Genomic DNA, 27,883 nt, shown 5'->3' on the forward strand with positions numbered 1-27,883 from the left:
GAAGAAGTATAATATAAGTATGCCCTTGTGTAGACTTGGCAGGGTTATATTTGCAGATGTTTACATGTGTGATGTGGTATCACGAGGCCTTGTCCAAAAGTCAGAAAGCGCAGTAAATTTAGAGAGACACCAGGAATGTAAAACACATTGATGTGGCAATGTGTTGCCTGCTTATGCTCAATGTCTGGTATCATTTCATTTTTCTATCAGAGCTATGTACATCTGACTTTATTATATTAAATAACATTTAAGCTGGGGTATAGAGGCAGTTCATTAAATTTATCCTGGAATGAGAACAGTTTCAAAATGCTTCATGAGGCATTACTTTTGATTACAGATGAATTTGCTCTGACTTGGTTATTTGAAGTTGAGATTTCCACTCAGTCATGTGGAGCAAAGTTTTATCTGTTCTTCGGTCTGAGTTCTTTACATAGCACACTATCGGCTCACCAAACTCTGAAATGCAACGCCGTTATCATCACAATCTGTCATTGCTTGGACCAAAAGGAAGTAACTGCAACTTGTCTTTCATCTAATGAGAAATATAAAAAGACCTAAGAAGAAAGATTGAATGTGGGCTTTCTTGAAAAAAGGATATTATGAAGTAAACCCATGTGGTTACTCATCACCTGCAGCATTTCAAACTTTGATGAACTGATTACAAATGTCTGTTGAGGTGTTGCTGCGCCACCATATATATATTTTTTTTTTAATACTTGGACTGGTTTGCTGAATATAGTGTCAAAGGAAGGCAGCCAATGTGAATCTCTGGTTTGTAAAAATACTAATTAAATTGATTGATTTTTATTACTCACAAATTTCCCACAAAAATTATCCACGATAACAAAGCAAAAATAACTTTAGTGCTTTTTTTTTCATGAATTCAAATTAATTGTTATTCCTTGGTACTTGGTTAAAGGTTTGCTTATCAAGTAGAAAAAGCAAGTGGATATTTTCAGTTCTTGCTCTCCATACATCCTAGGGAATGGTTAAATCAATATTTGGTTCCATTACGATTGGCAGTATTTTTTTCAGTATTTTGATTTACTTTTTTCTCATAAACATTATTGCCTAAACGTAAAATGAGTACATCACTGTCTGCAGCTGGTAAATGTGAAACATATTGATAAACAGCTTGGATTAAATATGATCCACTGCTTTTTGTGTGAGCTGTGTGATAAACAGCAGTTAAGCATGAAGCAGCATGCTGTTGCGACGGTGCAATAGGTTTGAAATGTAATCATTATTTTAAGCAGTTGTAACAGCTAAGAGTTTTTTTTTTAGTTTGTTGAAATAATCTGTGGCGGTATTTTGAGTAGTTACTTTCATCATTTTAGTTTATCAACTTGCTGTTTTTGTGCTTGAGTCTCCATCTTTAGTTCTTCCCATGAAGTCTACAGAAGACACAGCGAGTTAAATGCTTTGTTGGATCATGGTTGCCCTGGTTCTGAACATCCTGTTAAGCTTCTCAGGGTCATCTAATTTAAACAATCAACCCATTGTTTGGCCTATGCTTTTGTGATCCTCCAAAAGCTCCACCAGGCTTCAGAAAGATTGTGAATTATCTATCAGTTGCCACTTAGGGTTAAGTAGTAAGCTGTAAAGTTGGTGGATGATAGGATGACAGAAAAGGTTAACAGCATTATCAGACGGATCTTTGTTGCTCGGTCAGTAACGGAACGAGACATAAGCAGCTTTTTTTTTTTTTTTTAAACATTGTGGGGGCTTTTATCATGATTCGGGCTTGTTAGTTAAATTATATCATCCATATTTTTGGAAAAGCTTTGTTTTAGAATAAGATATGTTTGCAGAAGTGGAATTTTTTAATGTCATCTGATTTATTTACAAATTCCTGTTTACTTTGTTTAATTTTTAACACCTTGAGTGTTACTAAGCTTTGGCGAGCAAGTTTCAGATATACTGACATCTTTCAACACATTTGTCTTTGTCATTGTGGCCTTTTGTGTCCAGTGCACATATAAAAAACTTATTATTAAGACTCACCAAAATTTCTCACCCATTTTTTAAAAACAATGTTTCCACTTTGTAATTAATAGTGATTCAAGCCAGTTAAATCAATTGTCTGCTTCCTTTGTTTTGATGTGCAGTCAAATGGCAGCAGAGATGCACATTTCAAACGCAACATAGATATACTGGAGTTTTTAGACATTCTGCCATGCACGGTCTCAGATTTAGACAATAATGACACTCTTGTTCATCTATGGTGTTTGAGTAATCCCCCCCTGGTTGTCTGTGGATCACCCTGTTGACCTTTTAGTCACACCATTCATCCCAGCCTCACAGGGACCACCTACAGATTTAAATCCCTTGCTGTGTGTCTGAATGCCCCCATGACTGCCTTTTAGGGACTTAATCAGACAGGTTTCTGTTATAAAAATAAAATAAAATGTTATTGTAATCAAGCTAGTTTTGTTATGTTGGATAATTATTTTTGTATACAAAGTCATTAATAGGAAACAATTAACTAGTTTCCTCTCTTTTAGTGTTTTTTCCTGTGTTGACCCTGTTGGTTGGATTCTTTTCTGGTGTCTGGTATGCTTATAGTAAATTAATAGCTGTGTTAGTTGCTGCTTTAAAATAAAAGATTGTCTTAAGAGCAGATAAAGTGCATTAATCAAACAGAATAACTGCTGAGGACATGTGTAAGAGATGTTTTGAATCGACCTTGATTTATTAGATGTTTGGCTGGTAAGTTAAAGAGATGGTTGAAAACACCTGGGCTCAAAGCTTAATGGATTTGTTTTCCCATGTTGCCATGCAAACACTCAGATCATGTATTGGCCCCATAATTATAAACAAATGATCAGACCACCAACTTTCAGTTTTAACATGAGGTTATTTACATACCATCATTTTTTTTTAACAAAGTTATGGTAAAATATTTTTGCAGTTCTGCTTCTGAAACTGTCGTGTGTGTGAATCCGCTGCTGCTCATCAGCTGGAGTCGCAGAGATAAAACTAAAATACGTTTGTCCTCAAATAACTTTAATCAAAATGTACATGCAACACACTGTCTGCACTGATACAACTGTCACTGGGACATTGGGGGATAAAAGGCTTTGGGCTTTCCATTTATGGTAGTTCTTCTTTCACTTACTGGTATCACATTTCCAGAGACATATGGATAAAGCTGGTGTTACTCCAGTTTTACTTTAATGGCTTTAACAGGTTTTCTCTTTACTGTATTATTCAGCTCTGGGGAATGGACCTGGAGCAAATGGCAGCCTTGTATGGTTGGTTGCTTCCAGTCATTCAATAGCTTGAGCTCACTCCCTCTTTGAATTAAATTATTTAAATAATTTACTGTGATCTTTGATCCAAATGACTAAAACAGCACTCTCTAAGTCTGGACATGGTTGTATGTCAGGATCAAGTAGTCAGTATGTGCATTAGAGCATATGAGGAAAATGAAAAGTAACTCACTAAGATGAGCTTATAGTGATTAAACAGTGCTTGGTAAACACCCCAACCCTAGTGCACAGATTTCTTGTCTCTTGTGTAAAAGCTTGATATTTCATCCCTGGGTTGGAAGGTCAAGGGAAGGAGTTTATTAAATTGAAGCCCTTGCCGACTCCCCAGAGGATCCTCTGGTGTCGGCAGAAGACAAATTCATTAAGCTTGTTGAACCACTAAAAGCAGACAGTTGAGAACCTTTCCTTTTGACTTTCCTTTGTCCTTTTCCTCTCCTATTCCATACCTTCAGCTTTGTAAGTAAATCTGTGTGTATGTGTGGCATATGTACGAGATGACAGTTCTTGACAAGAAATTCATTTAGCCTGAGCTGTGCCTGTGTTGACATCATTACATATTGCTCTGTGTCTCTGTTCGAAGCAACATTTATTCTTCTGGGAAAGTAGATTGTGTAGGAGGAGGTCAGAGTCTAGACACGCTTGACTCTTTGATTTTAAAATCTGGTAGAAAGATCAAGGTTGAGTAGCTGTAAGCTGTGTTTTTTAATGCCTATTTTACATCTTCAGTGTTCCACAAAAACTGGCATGTTTGCAGGGACACCTCTTACAGTAACATACATCTGCATGTTAATGATCAACAAATAATTATTTACTTATTTGGTCATGCAGTCATTTCTGTTCATTGACTGGTTTATATTTCTGGGAGTTAGTATGAAAGCACATGTCAGACTTCTTTTTATTGTGGTGGTGTCTTTTTTTATTTATATTTTTTGTAGTATTTTCTGGTGGGATGTAATATGGCACATAAACCACATCACCTTAACTTTGTTCTTTTACAGACTTTTCCTCAAAACGTACGAAGTGAATCTACTGGTTTATGAAAGTCGGGCTCAGTCTGGTGTCAGTAATGTAAATACTAATCTTTCACACTGTCAGGAGTTCTAGCTTTTTTTTATTTACAAAAACATTTAAATTAACATTGAAATTAACTTTTTTTTTTTTTGCTTCTATTCTTGAAGGTTTCAGGCATTACTTTAGGAAATAAGAGGACTTCTGTCCTCGATGCCCCTGCTTTGGTTTGGGGTGTGGCATAAACGCTGGGTAACAGAGGACAGCATTCATGGAGAGTTTGCCTGGCCCCAAAGCTTTACAAGGATCTTTGGTCAGTTTCAAAATTGCACCAAAGGTTATTAGCTCCATGTGTTTTGTTTTTTTTGTAACACAGGCAAGAGGAAGCCTGAGAATATTTCAATACTCTGGCCAAAGTAAAAAAGTTCTCTCTCATCATCTTTCTCCAAAGGTTTTTTTACTCTGTTGTTAAAATTTCCAGGTTCTTAGCTCATCAGTCTGGCATTACTATAGCTTAAAAGTAGTGGGGTTAATTCTTAGAAGGTTCTTGGCTGATTTTACTCCCTCGGAGAACACAATTCTCTGAGACCCCCCCACCCACCCCCTGTCCTCTCTGTGGCTTTCAAAATTAGAGGAAAGATTTTTTTTCCTGTGTTTGCAGCTTTTGCCTTCGACTAGAAGTTTTTTTTAGTTTTTTTTTTTTTTATAAGTCTGAAGTTTCTTTTTTGCCTTCTCGCCTTGCTGCTTCTTTCAGCATCAGTCATGGTCAAATCAGTTTATTAGGGCGTGAGCTTGAAGCTGCAGGCTAAATGTGTGTTGTCATGCAGACTCACATGCTTGCTAGGCTTAATATCCTGTTGATGATGTCAGTTTACTAAGTTTTGAAGCAGTCACACAGGAAGTAGACAGTCGCCATTTTAGGCACTATTATTAACCACAGAGCTGATTCAGATGGATGCAGACTCATGTCCTTTTATTCTAGCAAAAGGACAGCAAATAATCCACAGTCACTACAGTTTGATTCAGCCAGGCAAGAAGCAGCAACTTGTCAAGTTAAAGTGAAACTTCTAACATCAAGGCTACATATTTCTTACATTTAGCTAATCTTTTTGCATTTCTTACCAAAGTAAGCTTTCTTCTGAATGCTTTCATGTATTGCAATTGATCTGAAACAGCACAAAACATTACTTTTCATGTCATTTAAGGGTTACTGCTACTGCTGACTTTTAGTTGCTTACTTGAATGAATAAAGCTTTCTTTGAGATTGCACACACATGTCCTCCATTTTTTGTTCATGCTTTGTTTCACCTTGCATCCTGAACAGCTCAACAATTACATCATATAATCACAGGCTTGAGTAGGAAATAAACTTTTTTTTTTTTTTTGCTTCCTACAAGAGTTAAACGGTATGCATGCAGATGTCTGTAAGCAGTTTGTTTCTGTGCCTGGTGAGAAAAAGCACATACGAGTTAGAGTTTCTGGAAGTAACTACAGTAGGTTCCCAGGTGCTAAATTGAGTTATTTTTAGATACTGGCAGAGGAATAAGGGGAAACTCAAGGCTGGGTTCTCCTTTTTTTTTTTTCTTTTTTTTTCCCTCCCTTTTTTTACTATCACTGATTAGTGAACTAGAGCATGTCTGTTTTTAAACTGCTGTTGCAAAGAGATTCTGAATTAAAATCTTAAAAATTTCAAGGTCCTCTTTTTATATTCCTTCAGCAGTTACAATCCCTTGACAGGTCTTAAGGCTTCTTGAGGAATAAGGTACCAGGGAGCTTTCTGAAGGGAAACGTGCCTGCTTTTTTATTGCAACAAAGCCTCAAATAGAAATTCTGAAATTTAACCCAGTCCTTCATTGTTCACTTGAAGGTCATGAGGGACAGGTTCCTTAACAAAATGTGCAGCAATAAAGGAGGAGATGGGGTCAGTAGATGTCTACAAATACAGTCGCATTCTGATTGTTCCAACTTTCATTATAGCTATTTGTGTACTAATGGCAGCAAGAAAATCCAGAAATTTAAAAACACTTGATTACAAACTGACCAACCAAAAGGGAGTATTTCTGCGTAACCTTGGTGCACGTCAGGTCTCTAAGAGATGCGTTTCAAGCATTCAGACTTATGCAGTCTACGGTGGTGACACAACAACTTATGCAGATGCTGCAAGAGTGTAAAGCTGGCGGCCATGACCATACACTGTATATAAAAAATGGACGGAGCCTCTGTGACGTCACCTGTAGGTTTCTGAGATCTAACTTGAAGCGTGGTAGGCGGTTCCTACCATCATTATCTTGGCAGTGTTACCCGTGTCGTTTCTCCAGGAAAATACAAAAATGGGCAAAGAGGTGGAACTGAGAGGGGGGCTGTGAGTGTGGGGGGTGGGTGATTGACATCTAGCAAACTCTGACCTGCCTGTAGCTAAAAGCTAACCGAGCAAACCTGGAGCAAATAGGAGCTAACCAGCTAACGGAGGTAAGCGGGCTAAAGCTAAGTCACACTGTTAACTGGCTAAAAACTGCGGTTGTTTTACGTTCCTCCTTGAAGCAGGAGGTTGGGTACCTGTCAATCAAAATGACACGCCCCTAAATATGCAGAATTTTGAGGTTAAATTACTTCTAAATGGACGAGTTAGAAAACAAATCACTCCCCCCACATTTGTCATGAAGGTAAACCTGACCTATTAAACCTAAAATGTTTTTTGTACCAGGCTTGTAAACATGTTTATTTCTGCTGTGAAGCTGGTTGTTTTAACATGGGAGTCTATGGGGATTAGCTCTGTTTTGGAGCCCCTCATAGATGAGAAGGGAACTGCAGTTTTTGTCACTTCCACATAGGCTTCACTTTAAATCGCTGGAGGTTGCAGCTTGGCTATGACACCATGACCACATACAGAGACCGCACAAGCACAAAGCCAGCTTTTAGTCTAAACCATCATTACAAGCAACAATCTAAGCTACTCTGCATATTTACAGATTAGAATATCTGTGGTTACTTTTCTCTGTTAGGCTTTGTTTTTCTTCAGTGATGATAATTCTGTGTGGACCACTCTGTCTCAGCCCTGTGGTAAGGCTTCCCTAGCCCACCTGTTTCTACTTCTTTATTGTGAGCAGGGGGATCAACCAGTCCATTCGCTTTGCCTCAGGGCACTGTTGTAAAAAGCACTTTAGCTGATAGATAACAACGGGGAACAAAAGAAACAGGGTACTAACGATGTTTTCCCTCCTCATCGCAGAAGAGATGATCAGCCCATCTGGCCAGCAGTAAATCCTGATTGCTATTGTTTTCAGGATGGGTTCTATTATCAAGACCAGTCAAGTTTAGATGTTCATTGTATACATTTGCTGTGTTTGACTTTTACTTTTTATTCTAAATGTTCAGCTTATAGCAAGTAGGTACGTATGAGTCACCAGCTATTAAATCATTGTGGTTCTCCTTGTAAAGCACAGGTTGTGTGTTCGCAACAGGAGTGATTATATCAACACATAATAATGTGCAGGCCTCTTTTTGTACTTGTCTGGATCTGCTACTGTGCTGAAAAGCAGAAAACGCTTTCTTTGCATTGATTCAGTTTGGGGATGTTGTGTGTTAAGTGCTTTCCCGTTGTGTGTGTTTAGATGCGAGAAAGCAGAAGAATGGTCCTTCCTATTTATTGCCGGTTGGAAATAACCTCTCTGAGCTCATATTCTCTGCAGTTTTTCTGCAGTAGAGAAGTCCGCAGAGGGCAGGGGAGCTAATGTCTGAACATTTACTGTACTATGTGTGTCAGCCTCTCTAGCATGGGGAGAATAAACCCATCTCCACGTTTCTATGGTAACACTCCATGTCTGCAGAATGGGTGTGATTCAGGCTTTCAGGGTTCAGGCAGCATGTGCGCACACACACACACACACACACACACACACACACACACACACACACACACACACACACACACACACACACACACACACACACACACACACACACACTCAGTAGTAGCACAATTAGTCCCCTGTTAAAGCTTTGCCGGTAGCGGAAATGGTGGAAGATGGAAGGGAGTTTCAGGAAGGTGTGTATGTGGTGTTTGTTAGGGTTGACTAGTTAAACATACAGTGCTCCTCTGTGACAGTAACACGGAAGCCTTTTTTTTTTTTTTTTACATTATTTCAACATAAATATATACACATATTGTACATACCTGTTACATTTCTCACAGTGTGACTCTTGCCTTGGGTTATATTTGCTCCTCTGTGTATATGTCAGTATGTGAGAGCATCTTCTGACTGCTGGGAGATCAGTTGAACACTATCTCTTTTGTTAGCAGCATTTGGTCACATTTAGATGTACACTATAAAGCAGGATGTAGAGCTCAGCATAATTATTTGGGAGTGATATGCCTCAGTTTTCTCTTTCAAAATATGTGAATCAAGGACGCCAGAGAAATGTATTACTGGAGGAAGTGTTTTAGAGGCAGGTGAGGTTGAGACAGATCAATATGTTTAGGTCTATCAGCTCTGATCTGCAGAGCTCACTTGAAGATGGTATTTCTCTTTTCACATAATATGCACAAAATATACTGAGTGGTGATTTCCATAGTCTTGGAAAGATTTTTGGAAAGTGTTCTCAAAACCTTTTTAACTAGTAGTTTATTTAATCCATGTAAATATCTCTGTGGGATGGAAGAAGAGCTAGTGTTTGGAAGGCTTGAATCCTGCTGGAATCAATATTACAGCCATGGTAGTGTCATGGTGGGGGGATGGAAAGATGAGGAGTGAGGAAAATGAGGCAGATCCATCCTACATGTCTGGAGTGAGAAAAGTGATGGAGTTGAAATTACAAACCTTTATTCTATGATATCCCAAAGTTTCTTTCTCATTCATCTTTCTCTCTCCATCAAAAACCATGTTTGCTTTCTGAAAATTGACTATTTTAATCAAATAAGTTACTGTTCCACATTTCACATATGGGAAATGGACATGATCAGATGGCTAGAATATTGAAAAGATTATAGAGCAAGCCATTTCAGCTGTCACATCTTCAGCAGAGCAGTGAAAGCTTTTTATTTAAATGCTTCAGCTGTGTTCGTCGCATCCCTCTGTCTGTCACATGTGGCCATGACATGCTCAGTGTGATAGCGACTAGTGTTGTTCCTGCAGTGTCCATCATGTTTTATGTATGAAAGCTAAGCCATTGCCAGCTTATCCTAGAGGGGTATTAGGCTACTGTACATTAGCTTTGTTATTAGTCTCCAGATAATCCTCTAAGCAAGTCATTACCCCCATTCCTATACTATACACGCCATATGACCTGCGTTTTATGAAGATACTACATTATGAAAACATACATTGTATTGTTGTATCTACTGGAAACAAATGTTGATTGGACTCCTTGTTCCACTTTGTTTTTATGCTTTTTGGGGTGTTTTAAGTTCTCAGAACCTTGTTTATATTATCCTCTTCATGGTGTTAAATATAAACCTGGTTGATAAACACTTTCTTTACTTTGTTTATGAGACAAGGCTACAACCCCGCTTTGATCAGCAGGAAAGACATGTTGGTGGTAGAATTGCATGTCTGTGAGGCACTAGGGCTGTGACAATATTAGGGGTGTCACGATTCTCCCAATCCTCGATTTGATTTGGTTTTCGATTTTAGGGTCACGATTCGATTCGACTCTCGATATTTTTCTCGTTTTCTTACAGCACAAAGACCTCTGACATTTTTAGACTTGTCTTGTCTATGATCATTTGTTTTCATTAACTTTTGTACAGTAAGTCTTATGTCAAAAGATGGGCTACATTTAAGTGATGTAGTTTTCATTATTCTTGTGTAATGTATCACATTAGACACTTATGGTACAATTTGAAATGAATTTATTTACAATATAAAGATATAAAAATAACAATCTTGTCCTCAGTCAAGTTAAAAAACAACAAAATAACAAAAATGAGAAGTCACAAAGGATGCCTGCCATCTAATAACTGTGGTCTGCTGCTATAAATAGCCCTATAGCATTAGTTATAGCTTTCGCACGAGCTGAGGTCTGTGGGAGATTTATTGCAAATGAGGATGGAATAGTTTGCTGGATCAGTCATGGTGTTTTCCCCAGTTGTCCAATATAAATCTTTGTGATGCCGGCAAATGTGTTCTGCCATGTTTATAGTGTTTCCCGTGGCCAGGTAAGGTAAACGCACTGTTACGACCCCAGTGGTGTCTAGGGGAAAAAGGGGGTTGCAACACATATAAAAGTGGCAACTAAAAGTTCCAATAAAAAGGTGGGATTTTATTTACAATAATTCAAACCAAGGAAACTAAAGGGTACAACTTAAAACATCCTGTGATAGGAGCAAAACCCACTATTTAACAAAACTCCAAAAGGGATAACTCAAAACTTCCCAATACGAAAGAAATAACTTAATACAATGACACAAAACCCAAACAACTCTGTAATCACAGACAAAAATACCACACGTTCTGTAACTCTACAGCAAGTCAAAAGTTCCAGAAGGCAAAACCTCAGCAAAACCCACAAACAGTACAACAGTGGCAAACTGTGTCACACTCAAACACAGCTGCCCTGAATGAGGCTGATGATATCCCTTAAATAGGAGAGTGGCGGAGGAGGTAGCCAATGAGCCTTGGTCCTGAAAAGTCCTCCACCAATCCTAAAGCACCAAGGGTAGAGGCTGAGATGCAGAAGGCTGGCCAATCCTGGTCTTGTGCGGGTGTTGACATCTTCCTCCACATTCCAGCAGGCTTGGGCCGTAACACTCCCCCCCCCCTTAAAATGGAAACCTTAAAAATCACAGTTTCTGTAAACACAATCAGGAAGTACACAAAACAAATCAGACACGAGACAAGGTATCGGCAAGTATGTTGGCTGCACCCTTTTTGTGTAGGATTTTAGGGTTGAATTCCTGTAAAACGAGAGCCCACCGCATCAGTCGCTGGTTATGGTTGTACATGCGAGCGAGAAATACTAGCGGATTATGATCAGTGAACACCGGAGTGGGAGCAGGGCTGGATCCATTGTATACCTCAAAGTGATGGAGGGCCAAGAGTAGAGACAGGGTTTCCTTTTCAATGGTGGAATAATTAAGTTGGTGCCGGTTAAACTTGCGAGAAAAATAGCAAACGGGGTGATCAGTTCCGTCACTACTAGTCTGCAGAAGGACGGCACCAGCTCCTACAGCACTGGCATCTACATCAAGCTTAAAGGGTTTAGTCAGATCAGGTGCAGCAAGGACAGGAGCATGCACCAACAATGATTTCACACTGTCAAAAGCATGTTGACAGGCTTGGGTCCACTCAAATTTCACTTTCGGGCTCAAGAAGGATGTCAAAGGGTGTGCCACTGTAGCAAAGTTACGGCAGAAGTTGCGGTAATAACCTGTCATTCTGAGGAAACGCCTTAAAGCTTTCCTGGTATCCGGGACAGGAAAAGAGCTAACCGCAGCAATCTTTGCCTCTACTGGACGCACTTTACCTTGTCCCACCTGCCTGCCAAGATACGTCACAGTCGCTTTGCCAAATTCACATTTGGCTAAGTTTAAGGTAAGCGACGCGCTCACAAGACGAGAAAACACTTTACGGAGCACAGCTACATGTTCTTCCCAGGTAGGGGTGTATACAACCAAGTCGTCCAGATAGGCATTGCAATTTGGGATGTCAGACAAGACCTTATTCACTAAGCGCTGAAAGGTGGATGGTGCATTGCACATTCCAAAAGCCATTACTGTGTATTGCAGGAATCTATCTGGTGTGACAAAAGCTGATATTTCAGATGCTCGGTCAGTGAGGGGGACCTGCCAATATCCTTTCATAAGGTCCAGCTTACTGACAAAACGAGCAGCACCAAGGGTATCAACACAATCCTCAATCCGCGGTAAAGGATATGCGTCGGTAACAGTTACAGCATTCACCTTCCGATAATCAGTAATAAACCTGGGGGATCCATCAGGTTTTATCTCAACAAGGCATGGTGAACTCCAAGGGCTAGAACTATGTTTGGCAAAGCCATGTTGAAGCATATAGTCAGTTTCACTACTTATCTGGGCTCTTTTGGTTGGATTTGCTCTATAGGGATGTTGTTTGATAGGTGTTGCATTACCAACATCAATGTCATGTTCAATAACAGTCGTACGTGTTGGTACATCACTGAACAGCTGAGAATGTTCATGCACCAGAGACATAATGTCTGTATGTTGCTTTTCTGTCAAATGTTGCAGAGAAAACATATTGTATAACATAACATATTGTAAACACTGTGGTAGTCTTGTCGACAACGCGAATGTTGTCCACATGACTCACCGGGAATGCAAAATATTTCCACACTGGCGATTTAAGAGAAGCATGAGCAGCTTGAAGCTCCGGTACCGTGTCTCCTTTATCGGCACTTGCCATGGTGTCATAAAGTGCAGGTTAGCTAACGGGTAGCGTTGGCAACAATAGTCAGCGACTTCATGCGCTTTTACTTGTTTGCACACCTCCCTAATGTATGTCAGCCTAACCAATCGCTATTGTAGACGGGGAAGGGAATGAGGAAACACACGGTCACAGACAAATACACAAAAACCAGAGTGAGGGAGGGGAGGGGAGGGGAGGAGGAGGAGGAGGGGTAATAGTCGATTTCATTTAGATGTTCGAGATCATGACGTAATTTCGATCGATAACGATTAAACATCAAAATCGTGACACCCCTAGACGATATGCTTTCATCCAGATTCGTTTCGATTCAGATATTTTTGGTGCCGATTCAATTATAAATTGCGATTCTCATGATGCTTTGATATTGCTGATTTTTGTAGACTTAAAACCAAAATAAAAATGGAGAAAACTTTTTATGCGAATCATATTTTGTCATTTCAATTCAGAAAAAAACAACACAGTAGCCAGACCATCATTTTGCTGCTTTACTGCCCAAGAAGACAAGTAAAAAGATCAATAAAAACAATAAAAATGACAAAAATTTTTAGAATGGATTATTTGTATTTATTTAGAAAAAAAAGATTTTTTTTTTTTTTTTTTTTTTTTTTAAACAAAAATATCTTTTGAAATCGTGAAGAAAAAAAATTCAAATAATCAATTTTTTTCAATTCGATTTCCCACCCCTATTAAGCCCCCTTTTAAACATGAGTACAAGCATCTGGAGCTTCATGAAATCCTGTTTGGTTTTTTCTTCCTACCATTAACTTCAATCCAGCACCTCATCAAATCAGATTAACAAGTGTGCTTTATTGGACTCGAGAAGAGGGAAGCTAAATAAAGGAAGGAAAATGAACTCGCTCTGTAAAATCATTCATTTGTTAAAGGTTTAAGTAAAATGAGGAAGTAATTGTCAATAAATAAATATAGGTAAGAGAAAGGCTACAATTAATGCTAGATCTTTTACTGTAAGTTTGTCATGCAAGTGAAACTGTTTAATCATTCAGCATGTGTCATGCATGGGTCTGTGTTGCATGTACATGCATCACTGGCTTGTAGCGATCAACTGAGTTGTCTTTTGTTTATCTGATGGCAGAAAACAGTTATTCATGCTGTGCTTCCATTGCAAACACTTGCTTTTATTGAAGGGGGCAGGTGTGAGTGTGAATTAAGGTTCTAGTGCTCAGAAGTAAAACAGGTGGTTGTGGGGATGTAAATGTGTGTCGTTGTGCTTTTGTCAGACTTCTGATCCAGTTGGACTTCCTTTTCTCTAGTTCCACATTGCACTAAAACTGTATATATGTTTAAGATAAATAGCTTGTAGGTAAGCTATTCCTGTGTTCAATAGATAACAGAGGAGTTTGAGATGTGTTGTTTTTTCTCTCTAAATGTTGAAAAGCTGATACAAGACACCACTCAAAGCAGTCCAAAGCGTTAGTGTCAGCTAGTTACCTTTAATGCAGATATTTGCTTCTTGACTGATTTAGCCTAAAGCAGCTGTCATGACTTCATGGTCAGCTGGCTGCCAGGCACACAAAATGACTCTGAGAGACACCAACTGTGACTGTCTGTGCTACACTGATTATTCTGTGCAACGCTTGTTGAGTCAGTCTGTCTCGGTTTTCAGTCAGAACTCAGTTTGGTTATCTCATCCTAGATCTGCCTGAGATTAGTCAAAACTGTCAGAATCATCCTTAGTTCCTACAACGATCAAGGTCCTTTCTTGCCATCTCAGTTCATAAGAATTCCCATGTATTTATGAAATTTTAAAATAAGTACAACATTTAATCTATCATGTTTTATAATATCAATATTGCATGGATATTGAAATTATTTTTTTCCTTTCAAGATCAATAAAGTATTTGTGATCCATTTTGTTATGTATTAGCATAGTAGAGGGCTTTTTGTATTTGTTTTTGGAAGATCATATTAAGGATAGCAGCTTAGTCTCTCTCCCTTTGTCTCCATACAGTTTTCAGAAAGCTAAAGCAACTCTTCTTATAAACATAATTATGTGCTTTGCCTGAGAACTAGAAATGACCTTTTCTGCGATTCAATCTGACCTTCACTTAGGGTCATCTCGTGTTTTTGTATATATTGTGAGGCTTGGATTTGTTTATCAGATAAGTCTTTTTCCTGTGTGTGTGTGTGTGTGTGTGTGTGTGTGTGTGTGTGTGTGTGTGTAAATATAATAATTTAGTAAAGTGAGTTTTGTTGTGGGTAACATAATATATACCTTTTTCTAACAAACTTCCTGATGTTTTGAATATAAAACGATACCAAAAGAAAAACAAACAACCAAGAATTTAATCCATCAGTTCAGCTCCTCTTCTCTCAGGTTGTGCTATTAGCTTCTTGCAACTAGATGTGTGGGATACACTCTTTGCTCCACAACATCCTTTGTAGGATGGTCTCTACACCGGTGTCCAGTCAGACAAGCAATGAAAGCCGAGATAACTACTTGCTCAGACTTGATTCTGCTGCCAACGTCTGACAAGGAATATCACACACATTTTATCCCCAGATTCTTCTAGTTTTTAGGTGAATCAGATTAAATATTTTCTTTATTTTTTAATCTATCAATTTTAACTTTGTTGTCTTAATATTTTTAAAATTCATGAAAACACAATGAAGGGTTTGTTCAGCTTGTCTGACCAAAACCTTCAACTAAAGTGAGATGTCCATCCCCCCTTTCCTTTTACCTCCACGGTGAGGTAATGCAATATGTATAGGGCAGATGGTTGCTTCAGGAAGGGGACTTCTACAAAACCCCTCACTTACATAAGTCTCATCAGGCTAGCAGTAAATCTGCACAGAGCAGTTCAACTGTTGGGTAGGATGAGTTCAAGCTGCCCTCCGCTGTCAGGTAGACATAAAACAATAAAGGTACTTAACCTGTCTGTTTGTGTCTATTCTGGTTTGGAAATGCTTTATTCTGCTAAAATGCATGTCAAAAATGGCATATTTTTTCAGACACACTTGGAGGCATCTTGTGCATTTTCTTGCTCATTACGGTAACAAGCTGTTGGCTTTAACCTGTTGGAATATGGCAGATTTAACATCTGCACAGATGTGACTATTTTTCATCAGCGATCCTGTGTGAAAACATAGGCATTGTGCTTCAAGACAGGAGACGTGAACAGTCTTTCCCACTGTGAGTCTGTATGCGCACATACATATTGGTGTGTGTGGGTGTGGGTGTGGGTGTGTGTGTGTGTGTGTGTGTGTGTGGCTTTATGACTGTGGTAAGATGAAGCTCACAGTTAGATTTTGGTTTTCTTGATTGACATGTGAATGGCAGGAGCTCTATGGTGTAACCCACACCAGCAGTTTAATCCGCATAACCCGCAGTGTCGCTTAACTGATCACTCAAGCACATGCACACACATAATGTGCACAGTTGCAGTAAGGCACCAGTGTATTAGAATTCATGTACCTGCCTTTGGAAACATAATCACAAATGTCAATGTTATCTACAATTAAAAACTTTAAAGATTTGCCAGTTCTGTCTCTTCCTGACAATCTTCTTTCATATCTGTGTCTGTGATAGGAAACTCTCCAGCAGCTGGTCATGATGCCTCTACCAAATGTACTGGTGTTGGGCCGAAACCCTCTTTCTGGTAAGTAACCGTGATAAACAGCTGAAACACCACGATATTTATTAACATCCTCATCAGTGATTTAGACGTTTTAGTTTGTGTACTTGTTATAGTAAACATGCAAACGTTTCAGAGAGACTAATTTCTTTCTTCCTTAAGGATGCAAGTGTGACTTTCTGTCGTTATCCAGTATGTGTTGTGACTTTGACTGTAGAGTTTCAGATTTTCTTCTTTTTTTTTTTTTTTTTTGCTTTGAGTTTCATTTTATTTATTCAGAACTAATAGAGTAAAAGGTTTCATATTATTTGTACGTTTTCCTTTGTAATACTTCAAGTTTGGTTCATAAATCTTGTTTGCCACAGGCCAAAACTGTGTAGAGCTCTATCACCCAGTGTTAAATTTATTCAACCATTTTGCGCCAAAGCTTTGACATACTGAACCCAGCGATGCTATTCAGGATCCATGAGCAGCATTAAAGCCAGAGTGATGTAGCATCAAGTTTGAGTGTCGTGAAAACATTTTTGACCTTACAACTCCAAGTGCTGCTTGACATTATATGATGTTATCACAGAATATAACAAGTAGCAGCCATGTGGTTATTAAAGGTGCTTGCTCAGCTGTTAGTAGGTCATGAAATGATTTGTTGACTGTTCAGCATAGATCAGTAGATCATACACACAAAGGTTCATAGCCTCTGCATGCATCAAATAATCATCAGCTCTTCAAAGTTGATTGTTTCCAGGCCCAGCTTACAGGTGTTGTTGAAAGATGTCTGTGCCGCCTTAAGCTAATGAAATGGGCCTCTTAATCCGAGTCCTCCTTCAGCTGGCTTTATCACACATTTCATCTCAACCATTTCTCTTATTTGTGGCTTTCATCACCTTTTATTGGCTACAGTTACCTCTTTGTTTTTTTATTCATCCCCCTCAGCATGAAGGGTAAACAAATGAATAATGCAGGCTACAAAAATATGCCCACATTTGTATGCGCCCATCATCGGCATCACATTTTAGGACTCTCACAAAGGTTTTTAATCCCTCTGAGTGCTGCTTCTTATGACTTGAGCTTGTCATTGTCAGGTCAAGAGAAGGCTTTCATGGACAAAACTCCCAAAATGCAGTAATGTAGACGGTTTGAACTTTTTACCTTTTAAACTGTTAGTTGAACAGAAGTAAAGCACTTTAAAAATCCTCAACTTCTATGGTCTTATGCACAGCCAAAGTATATATAAAAATGACCCCGTGCAGAAAACAACGCAACGTAGCTCCAGGCAGGTGGACCGGAGCAGACAGGAACCATTAGATGGCTATCTTGAAGGTCTGTTTTGGCCTTTACCCTGTAGCTTGTCAGATAATCAGTCAGTCAGAGTCAGAGCAGCGATGGATGAGAAGTGTGGCTCATCAGCTCAGTGGCTGCCAGCTGAAAGTCATCGTCCATGTGGCTTTTATTATGCTCCCATTTGGGGGTAGGGGACGACTCTGCATGTGTGCGAGTGCATGCACGTGTGCGTTTAGTTGGCAAATGGGGGAGGGGTGTCTTCACTACAGTGAACAGTGGAAATGCTATATATTACCCCCCCCCCCCCAAGGCTTTGAGCCAGCCTTGTCTGCCTTGCATAAACATGCACACTGAGATGCAGTCTCCTGCACATGCAAGTCGTGTTATTGGTTAGTGGTATAGTTGTACACACATGTTGGAACACACACACACACACTAGTTCCTTTGTTTAGTCTGTCTTAAATCCTGTTAATTATCAGCTGTGATCTGGTTTGATCTTTTAATATTTCCATTCAAAATGTAGTTAGAACTCATGATTATCATATTGGCTAACTTGTAGATGCTTTTACTCAAACCATCTGAAGGGTTCCTGTGTGAAAGTGGTCTGCTGCTAAATGCTGTTTACAGCTAATGGTACTTGACCAAATAATGTAACGTCTTCTCATACAACCTGCTCAGATGCTACCTTCTTCTTATGAATGTGTTAAATGAAAAAATATTTTGCAGCATAAGCGGTAAATGGACAAAAAGTATCATTTGATAATGTTCTCTGACCATAGCAAGAACATTAGAGAGCTGATGTCAACTGACAGGAGACATAAGCCCCGAAGCTTAGTTTCTAGTTTCACTTTTTCTATGTGTGTGTGTGTGTAAATGTTTCTAACCTTTTAGCAGTCTGTTTTAACTGATGATGTGAGCAATGTCTTTAAAAGAAACACATGAATAGTTAAAACTCAAACAAATTGAAGAAAATGCCTGTTTTAGCCCAAATTATTGCATGGTAAGCAACTCTGTGCTGCATCTATAAAGGCTGTCTGGGTTGTGCATTCGTGTTTGTAGTACTGAGATCAGCTTCAGGCTGTTTGTGATGACACTGTCTTGTCTTACAAAGCACAAATGTCCTAAAATAATCTGAAAGTAAGATTCAGCCAACTGTCCTCGTTTCTTCTGGGGGAGGCTGAATACACTGTGGCATGCTGTCAGCACAATATCAGATTGCATGAACTAGTCTCATCACTGACACACACGTCCTCAGGTCCTGAAAGCATCTATTCATCATGGCAGAAGAGCGTGTTGTAGCAATAGATCACACATGAGTACAAACAAGCTTTTTTCTTTCTTCTTATTCAGTCACATCCTCACACACAAATTAACAATAACATTGCAGGTCGAAGGGTTAGTCACTGTCCTCCTGACCTTTTTCTTTCCTGCCAGGAGGAGAATAGAGGGAGGGATGAAAGGGGTGGAAAGGGAAGCTCAGATGTGTGAATTCATATGTGTACACTGGAGGCGTAGATGATTTGGAACAATGTTGAAGGAAGGAAGGAAGGAAGGATGGGTGGATGTGTGTTGTATGAAATGGGTGAATGGATGAAGTGAGTGTGTAAGATGGGGGGGTTGGAGGAAAGATGAGGTCGGCAGAGAGAAGGATGACACCGCCTTTAAGCCTGCTTGCTGCTGGAGGGACATTTCTTCTCTTTTCAACCTTGCCTCCTGTCTTCACCTCCTGCTATTCTATCACCTGGTCTCTCTATTTTGGTGTTTATGATACTTTTCCTCTTTGTCTATTTTTTTCTTTCATCTCTCCCACTTACTGCTTCTTTCTCTTGTTCTCCCTCTCTACCTGTATGAATTATTTATGCCGTGAGGTTCCTTATCTTTTCCCATTGTGCGCCAATAAATTTGCTGAGCTGAATCCCCTTCCTGTCTGGATTTGGTTCTTATGGCTCTAATAGCGAATTGTTAAGCCATGCAGCCTTTGGGTTTAATTTTAATCTACTGCCACCTTTCTAGGCTCAAATCCGCTCTTATTCTGTTTTTATATGTCATTTCATTCTATATCACGCATGCTTATGCTGATGATTGTTATGGTCATATTGTATTTTCTCCTTCTGGGTTACATTTAGGCTCTGCTGTTAGAAAGGAGCGCGTTTTTTAGCGGCTAGGTTGTGTCACAAATCAAATATGCAGTGGGGAGAAAAGCCATTCATAAAGATGTTGATTTGTTTTATAGCTCTGTTATTATTTGGCACAAATATGATGAGGTTCTCCTTCACAATAAAAACCAAAAAAAAAAAAAAATCAGTCTGTGGAGGTATGTGGTTCTGAAAAATGCATTGACTTGGCTAAATCTATTGATTTAGGAGGAATGAGAGAAGAGAAATTGATTTGGTTGTGTGGAGGATCGGTGAAAATGAAGGATAGATTCTGTCAATGTGGAGCACTGTTTTGGCAAATTGAACGATCCCGAAGGAACAATAGGGTTTTCTATTTGTTGCTCTTTAAACTAACATTTTACACAGACTAAGAACAGCTGTTTATGAACAGCTGTTGTCCTTTTATTATTTAAACACATTTTGTTATTAATCTTGTTTAAATCCTGTGCAAGGTGAATAATATTTAATATCCAGCATATCAGAATTCCCATCTTGTGTTTTTTTTTTTCCATTACAGCAGTTACTGCTGTGATTGGTCCAGTTAAAGCGCTGGGATGGGACAGTGTTAACACTCACTGCTGCCTGGGGCACACCATGAGTTGGCTTATCACAGACATGCACACCATGATTTTAAATACAGAAAATGCACATCTTATTACAGACACAGATGTGCAAATAAGTCTGCACTAAATATTTTAAGACTTAGTGTAGCACATGCACAGACAGATGCACACATACACACCACCTGGTTTGCTGTTGTTCAGCCCCAAATCCCTCAGATGAGCTCAGGCCTGTTGAGCAGGCAGACAGCTGTTTATGGGTTTCAGCAGTTTCTGCCAGTATGTCCTGACATGTGCAGAAGTACGGAGGTTCATCCTGCCAGCCAACTGCACTGAATAACATTGTGGCACAATAACTAGAGGAAGGGATTTCCGAGAGGAAATTCTAACAACCTAAGCATTTTTCTCATTGGAAGAAAATGTGGGAAAGATTGAGGATTTATCCCCGTCTTGACAAAGTTGGTATTCTGTGACCTTCTAAATCTAGAAGGAAATGAAAATATATTTGGCTTATAAGAGGAGTGAGACTGTCTAAGGAAAGACTAACCCAGACTGCTTTGTTGCTGCAATCAGAGAGATTCTGATTGTAAATATTTCCACAGCATTAAAACAAAAAAGCAAAAACAAATAAACATCAAGGTTTTTTTCCACCTTTCTAATCCATCTGAATTCATTTAGAAATGGTGACCATGGACAAACATGTAGTGAATTTCCTCTTGTTTGCATTGTTTTTCTTTTAGAACAAGGTCTAGAGGAGATGAAGAAACTATTGCTGCTCCTGCTCGGCTGTGCTGTCCAGGTAAGAGACAGTCAAGTCTGTCTGAACATATTAAATTCAGGTTGCATGCAGCACGACTCAAATGACATGATCAATCTCGTAGTTCATGCTTCAGTAGGTCAGGGCTATAAATGAATCCACCTTGTGATCTTTTGTGTATTAGGACAAATTTGAACAAAAATACTTGTTTTATATGTTTATTACTTCAAGTACTTATCTAATAATGGTTTAGCAACAAATTTAATTTCCAAAGAAGTCGCTTGTTTATTTTAAGGCTCTATTGTTTTTCTTTACTGATGAATAAATTGGGTCTAATTCAACCAAACGCTAAGAAATGACTATAATCAGAACGTTTTCGGTCTTATGACCAAATCACTGATCTTTTACCAAATCTGTTGTTTACCCACAATTAGTCTGTTGTTGCATTCGTGCAAAGTATTCCAACTTCATATTGTGCACATATAAGCTTTGCATTCAGTATACATATATATTAGCCAAGCTCTTTATCATCATACAGTGAACCTTTGCTCACATCTTTGTAAAGTTTCACTGAAATCTAATTTTTTTTGTCTTCTAGAGCAGGAAATTATTTTGTCATTTTAAGATGTGACTACGTTCCAACTTAAACCTCTTAAATAGATCAGCTACTCTCCCACCAAATAAACATTTCAAGAGCTCAAAAATACTGAATATTCATAGATTTAGCTTCAGCCGCTGTCTTTTTTTGCTTGCAGTGTGAGAAGAAGGAAGAGTACATCGAACGCATTCAGACTCTGGATTTTGACAGCAAAGCTGCCATAGCTTCCCACATCCAGGAGGTATTTAAAGTACATAAAAGTTGTGTTTAGTAGTGCTAGGATGAGCAGGTGACTCTCACTAAGACAGAATTTTAATGAGAATATCATTGATAATTTTAGGTGACTCATAACCAGGAGAATGTGGTGGACCTACAGTGGTTGGAAAGTGGAGAAACGCCTCCTGAGGATATTGACACCCTCTCCAGAAACCTGGCGTTTCACCTCAAACGCCTGGTGGATGAAAGGGACATGCAGTTAGAGGTAATATCATGCAGTATGCACAGCTTTTTCTTTTCTTTTTCAGCCATCTTTTAATGTGTTTTTACCAGGAGGTTTGCTAATAAAAATCATGAGCTTTTCTTGCAGTGCTGTGGAAACTTTGCTCCTTTTTTTTTTTTTTTTTTGGCTCTGACCACAAGAGAAGCAGCCAAAGGAAGGAAGGGTTGAAACTGTTAACTGTCATGGATGGGTGTGTGTGTGTTTGTATGTGTGTTTAACTTTGACTATATGTGTCATTAGATAAATTTCCAACCCATGGGGTGCAGATCTTCATTACTGATATAGCAGATTTTTTTCCCTGTGTGTTGGTGGGAGAGTTCTAATAGCCTCCAGATTATCAGTGAATAGTCCAGCCGCTCATAGTTAAAATCCCATTTCCTGTTGAGGGCAATAGATCATAATAGGCAGCGTGTGGCACTCTGTGTACTTTTCTGTCCCAATGTCTGCATTGTGCTTGTAGTGGGACTATTTATTTTTTTAATCATCTCATTTTGCTTTTAATTCCATTTCTGTCTAATCCCTGAATCACAGCTTGAGCCAGCTCATGTATGTAACAATTTACTGTTGCTTTTCATTTTTCTTTGTGTCCCTGCTTCCGTCCAGACTATTGTGGAGCTTACTCAGGAGAGAGACTGTGTGCAGCTGTCTCCACTGGTCCCCTGTTCCACACAGTCTCCTGGTGACTCCCCCAGTATGAGGCGGACAGAGAGCCGACAGCACCTCTCTGTGGAGTTGGCTGATGCCAAGGCCAAAATCAGGCGCCTTCGGCAGGAACTGTGAGTGCTACTGCTTTATCGACTTGATCAGCAATTATTTTGATTGGGCAAAAGAAACAGAAATGGGAAAGAAACTAGAGCAGTGAATAAACTCCTGCAAGTAGAGTTTGAGGAAATACACGGAGCTGGAGTAAGGATGTCTGATAATCCTAATCTTCATTCTTTTTCAGATCTTTTTTTTTTTTTTTTTTTTTTTTAATCCATATCACTAAATGTTCTCTTGTCGTCACACTTTGACGACAAGAGTTACGACAACTGTTAACTGAGAAGATTAGATGACATTTGGTCATCAAGGTAGTTTTTTGTTTTGTACATCATCAGCCCTTGTTTAACCAGTGATTAATAATTCCTATTTTTAGGTTTAAAGCTTTGTTGTAGAAAACATTTATTTTCAATCATACTTTTCTTAAACATTCATCTGACATTACCGTTCTGTCATCTGTTGCTGGTTACCCATTACTATTCTGACACTTTTACATTTTTGTAAAAGGTGTATGAAAAGTTTTTAAAGTAAAGTTAAAACAAGGATAATAAATATTTCAGGTTGGAGAGGTTGTCTTCAGTAAACTCAGTATGGTTTTGATAAAATCTTGCTTTTGGTCTTGTGTAGTAATGACTGCATATGGGGCTGTAAGATATGAAGGCCACCTAAATTAAAATGTTTAGCACATTTGACCATTTAAGCCCTTTGCATAAAACACACACACACACACACACACACACACACACACACACACACACACACACACACACACACACACACATATAAAAAAATTTTTTTTAAGTTTTAATACATAGATAAACAAATATATTACAGGGTGCAGAAGAAGCATTAAAAAATATGTTAAAAACAAACATAAAAGAAATTAAAGACAGAAAAAGTTGAATGAGATAAAAATGCCACAAAATAAATTTTACTGTGGAAGAAATGACCTTTTGTTTTGATAAAAGCTAGCGGCAAAAGGAGGTTTTGAACCTTGATTTGAAAGAACCAAGAGTTTCAGTAGATCTGCAGCTTCGTGGGAGCAGATATACTAAAGTAGTGTGACTCTGATGACTTGATGGATCTGGCTGATTAATAATGAATGAGAAGATCCTGAGTGTATGTTGGCCCTAAACCATTCAGTGCTCTATAAACTAACTGCAGGATTTTGAAGTAAATTCTTTGAGTAGCAGGAAGCCAATATAAAGATCTGAGGCCTGGAGTTATATGATTAATTTTTGGTCTTAGTGAGGACTCGAGCAGCAGCGCTTTGGACTAACTGCAGCTGTCTAGATTTTTTAGACAGACCTTTAAGGACAGTGTTACAGTAGTCTAGTCTCCCAAAGATAAATGCATTTGTCTGAAACATCAGTCCTTTAATCCTCAATATGTTCTTTAAGTGATAAAAGGATGACTTAATAACTGTCTTAATGTGACGGCTGAAATTCAGCTCTGAGTCCACGACTACTCCCCGATTCCTGGCATAGTGCTTACCTGTAATCTCTCTGAGCTCCAAAAACTATTACTCTGATTTTGTTCTCCTTTAACTGAAGAAAGTTTTGACACATTCAGTCTTTAATTTGAGCAGTGTTTGTATCAGGCTGTTGTCTCTTGGTGAGATTTTGTGTAGATTTGTGTGTCATGAGCATCAGAAGGACAGTTGTGAGTCTAACTTTTTTTCATCTTTCCTACCATCAATCTTTTCATTGTAATTCATGCAAACAAAAGAGAAAACCAAAATGCCTTTAGGAATCTTTTTTAAATTTGTATTATGATAACAAAGTGCCAGAACTAAGACTTACTGGACAGCACGGATGTGAAAGAGACCTCACGGGGAAGTATTTCACTGTTGCACAAGCATAATATGCAACTGAACAAACTGGCTGGTGTCCTATGGTTGCTGTAGATATAAAAGGCCTTACAGGATCTTTTTAAAAATTGTTTAAGTGGATGATGAAGTAAAAATGTGTGTCAAGCCACTTGACTCTGTAGATGGATCAAATAAAAAGGTCTCATTCTTATCACTGAGATCAGCATGAATTTAATCATGACCTAATTTTGAGATAATCGTTGGTAACCTCTGCAGGCTCTCACGGGAGTGGATCTGATTTCCAAACTGGAAGTCAATCCATCACCTTAAAAGCATATCGGTGACAGATAATGCCTGCTGATAAATGTTGTGCATGTTGCGGTCCATTTCTGTATGGACAATAACAACTCTCAAGAGGTGAAAGTAAATTTAAAAGTGCAGAAAAAAATATTTTAGCTCTGTGCATTTTGTAGTTTTTAAAAGGTCTTTGTTGGCCTTTTGTCAAGCAGAATGCTACATTATTCTGTCATTGGGTCTAACAGGACAATATACTTTTGTTTGTCAAAACAACAGTCTGTGTGAAGGCCTGAATCATGGCTTTTTAACAAATATAAGTCAGAATGTTACCCTGTTGCATCTCGCCTTCATTGACCCTAAACTAATTCAGTAGACATCTGTCGACATCGTTCCCACACTTCTTTGTCTGTGGTTTAGATTGTTTTTTAACTCCATAACAGCAGTTTAAGAAAATTAGTTATATTTTGTTGGTTGCCATGACATTATTTACTTGTTTTTGTGGAATCTATGGTCAAGTGAACATGTGATGTTTTGGACAATGAACAAAAAAAGGATTTAAGGCTTTGTATATTTATGTAGTTTGGTCACATGACTCCTGTTTCTTCTTCTGAGTCCGATTAGGAGTGTGTTGTGACTGCTGGCTTCATGCAAAGATAGTGTCTCTACACACAGATGTGCATCTGTGTCTCTACTGTGTGGTCTGTGTGTGTGCCTGAGGGAAACCGGGTCAGAGTCGGGGGGTATGGCCTACTGTTCCCACAGTGGTCTGTTTGTTTATGTTTCTAGTAAAGTGACTGACTTGACTAATTTACTCTGTGTTAAAGCTTTGACACACACTGAGTTAATTCCTATGAAGCACATTTAGGGTTGTCTTTAAGGCTACTTTTTTATTTTTAGGCTTTAAAACGTTTTGTGCAGTTTATTACTCCAGAAAGTCTTGTTCGTTAGCTTTAATGGTGTGTGTGTGTGTGTGTGTGTGTGTGTGTGTGTGTGTGTGTGTGTGTGTGTGTGTGTGTGTGTAAGAAAATTTAGACCAGTCCGAGTTAAATTACAAAAGTGAAGATTTTATTAAATAAAAAAAAAAAAGAGAAGAAAACCAGGAACTGATGTAAATTTAGACATTTCAGCAACAGTTGGACCATTTTCAGATTTGATCTCAAACTGATGAACAGAAACTTGAGCTTTACCAGCAAATCATTACAGATTTATTGCTTCTCATTCAAAGTCCTTCTGAGCTTGTAGTCATCTGACTAATGATCGTTTCAATATCGTTAGATCATTACAGCAAGTAAAACTCACTCTGCAAGAAGGTTAATAGCAAAGTTGATTTGCAACTTTTGTTCTTGTTAAGTCATGGGAAATAAAGATCCTGTCAGATCTTGCAGATTCATTGCACCTTCAGTCAACATAAATGGAGCCTACTACACCCATAATAAAGGCAATCCTCCATGCCGGATGATTGGTGTTCATGATTTTGCAAAAACAGGTTGTAAGAACAGGGAGAAGCTTTAAAGCCGGAGTGGTTAACCACTGAAACAAAGACAGCAAAGGGTAAAAATGCATCCTGCTTTAATATTGTACTAACTTTAACAGTGCAGGAGGAAGGAGAAGATACATAAGAGAACAGAATTAAGACTCAAAGAATGGGATTCCTTTCTTTCTCATGATGCACTGGGAGATTCCAGAGAGCTGTAGTCAAATAAACCATCAGATGTTTAGTGGAGCGGTTTCATGCAAACACATGCAGACGCAGAGCAGCATCTCAGGAATGCAGTTGTTTTCCTTCAAAGTGGTGTAACACATTCTCCTTGTACAGTCGGAGCCTCTCGCATCTACTAGACAACTAGTTTCAAGCTGCACTTATTGCAACCAGAAAAATCAGACAATTGAAGTTAGATATCATTATATAATGTAGATTATAATTCCATAATGAACTAACATCTCTGTCTTGTGCTGCTTGTAGTTATTTCTGCTATATGAAGGGAGATTTCAGATTTTAGCCTCAGGGAAGGATTTGCAGATGACCACTGAAGTGGTCACAGGATTTTTCAGATTTTTGTGGCAGTGTTTTTTTTTTTCTGCGTGTGTGTGAAAGAAAACAATACTGTCTCATACTTACTACACACACATAACAGTTTTTACTTAAAATGAGAAAACAAGGTTTAATGATACTTAACACAGGAGTTGCTGATGCTTTTTTCTCCCTGATAAGCTTTAGCAGGTTTTTCTTAAGTTACTAGGACATTAAAAAATACATCACTAAAACACACAGGTTAAGTTTCATTACTTTATTGAAATTAATTGCAATATTTTGAAGACTAAAGTAAAATAAAATAAACCTGCTTTTCTGTTTCGCAGAGAGGAAAAGAGTGAACAGCTTCTGGACACCAGGCAGGAACTGGAAAACATGGAGGTGGAGTTCAAGAGACTTCAGCAAGAGGTATCGCCAGCACTCTCTGCAGCTGTCTCACACCTACATACAAGCCAAACACAAACATCTAAATGACTTTATCTCCCTTCCACCTGCTCCTCTCCTGTTCCTGAGTAGTTTGTTACTGCAATGTTGCTAGGTTTTAATCAGCTAGCAAGAGACTGAGCTCATTAGAGGCTATTAGCACTATTTTTAGTGTCGCTACCATCTCACATGACTTTTGATTCGCAGTGATCTCACTGAAGCGCTTCTTTTAACACTGTTGATGAACGTGAAAGGTTGTGTGGGTGTGCAAATTTGTGATAATAAAGTGGAGATTTTGATCTGTTCTTGATCCATTTTGCATGCAAACAAGACCGTTAGTTGTTTAAAACCTACTAATCGTAGAATATTAAAGAAAAGATAAACCCACTGACTGTTTGCTACTGTATCTGTTTTTAACTTGGTTCATATGATAATT

General features: G+C 38.7%; 1 protein-coding gene across 1 annotated transcript in view; it reads left to right on the top strand.

The window, feature by feature from the left end:
• Positions 1-27,883, top strand: part of ccdc88ab (coiled-coil domain containing 88Ab) — a 62,386-nt gene that overhangs the window by 12,048 nt on the left and 22,455 nt on the right. The window contains exons 4-9 of the mRNA XM_079249418.1: positions 16,230-16,299; positions 21,013-21,071; positions 21,785-21,868; positions 21,968-22,108; positions 22,730-22,902; positions 27,351-27,432. Coding sequence (XP_079105544.1) covers positions 16,230-16,299; positions 21,013-21,071; positions 21,785-21,868; positions 21,968-22,108; positions 22,730-22,902; positions 27,351-27,432 — 609 coding nt within the window. The remainder of the gene's footprint in view (positions 1-16,229; positions 16,300-21,012; positions 21,072-21,784; positions 21,869-21,967; positions 22,109-22,729; positions 22,903-27,350; positions 27,433-27,883) is intronic.

Source organism: Telmatherina bonti (assembly GCF_933228915.1).
Source record: "Telmatherina bonti genome assembly, chromosome: 11".
In the NCBI taxonomy this organism is placed as follows: Eukaryota; Metazoa; Chordata; class Actinopteri; order Atheriniformes; family Telmatherinidae; genus Telmatherina; species Telmatherina bonti.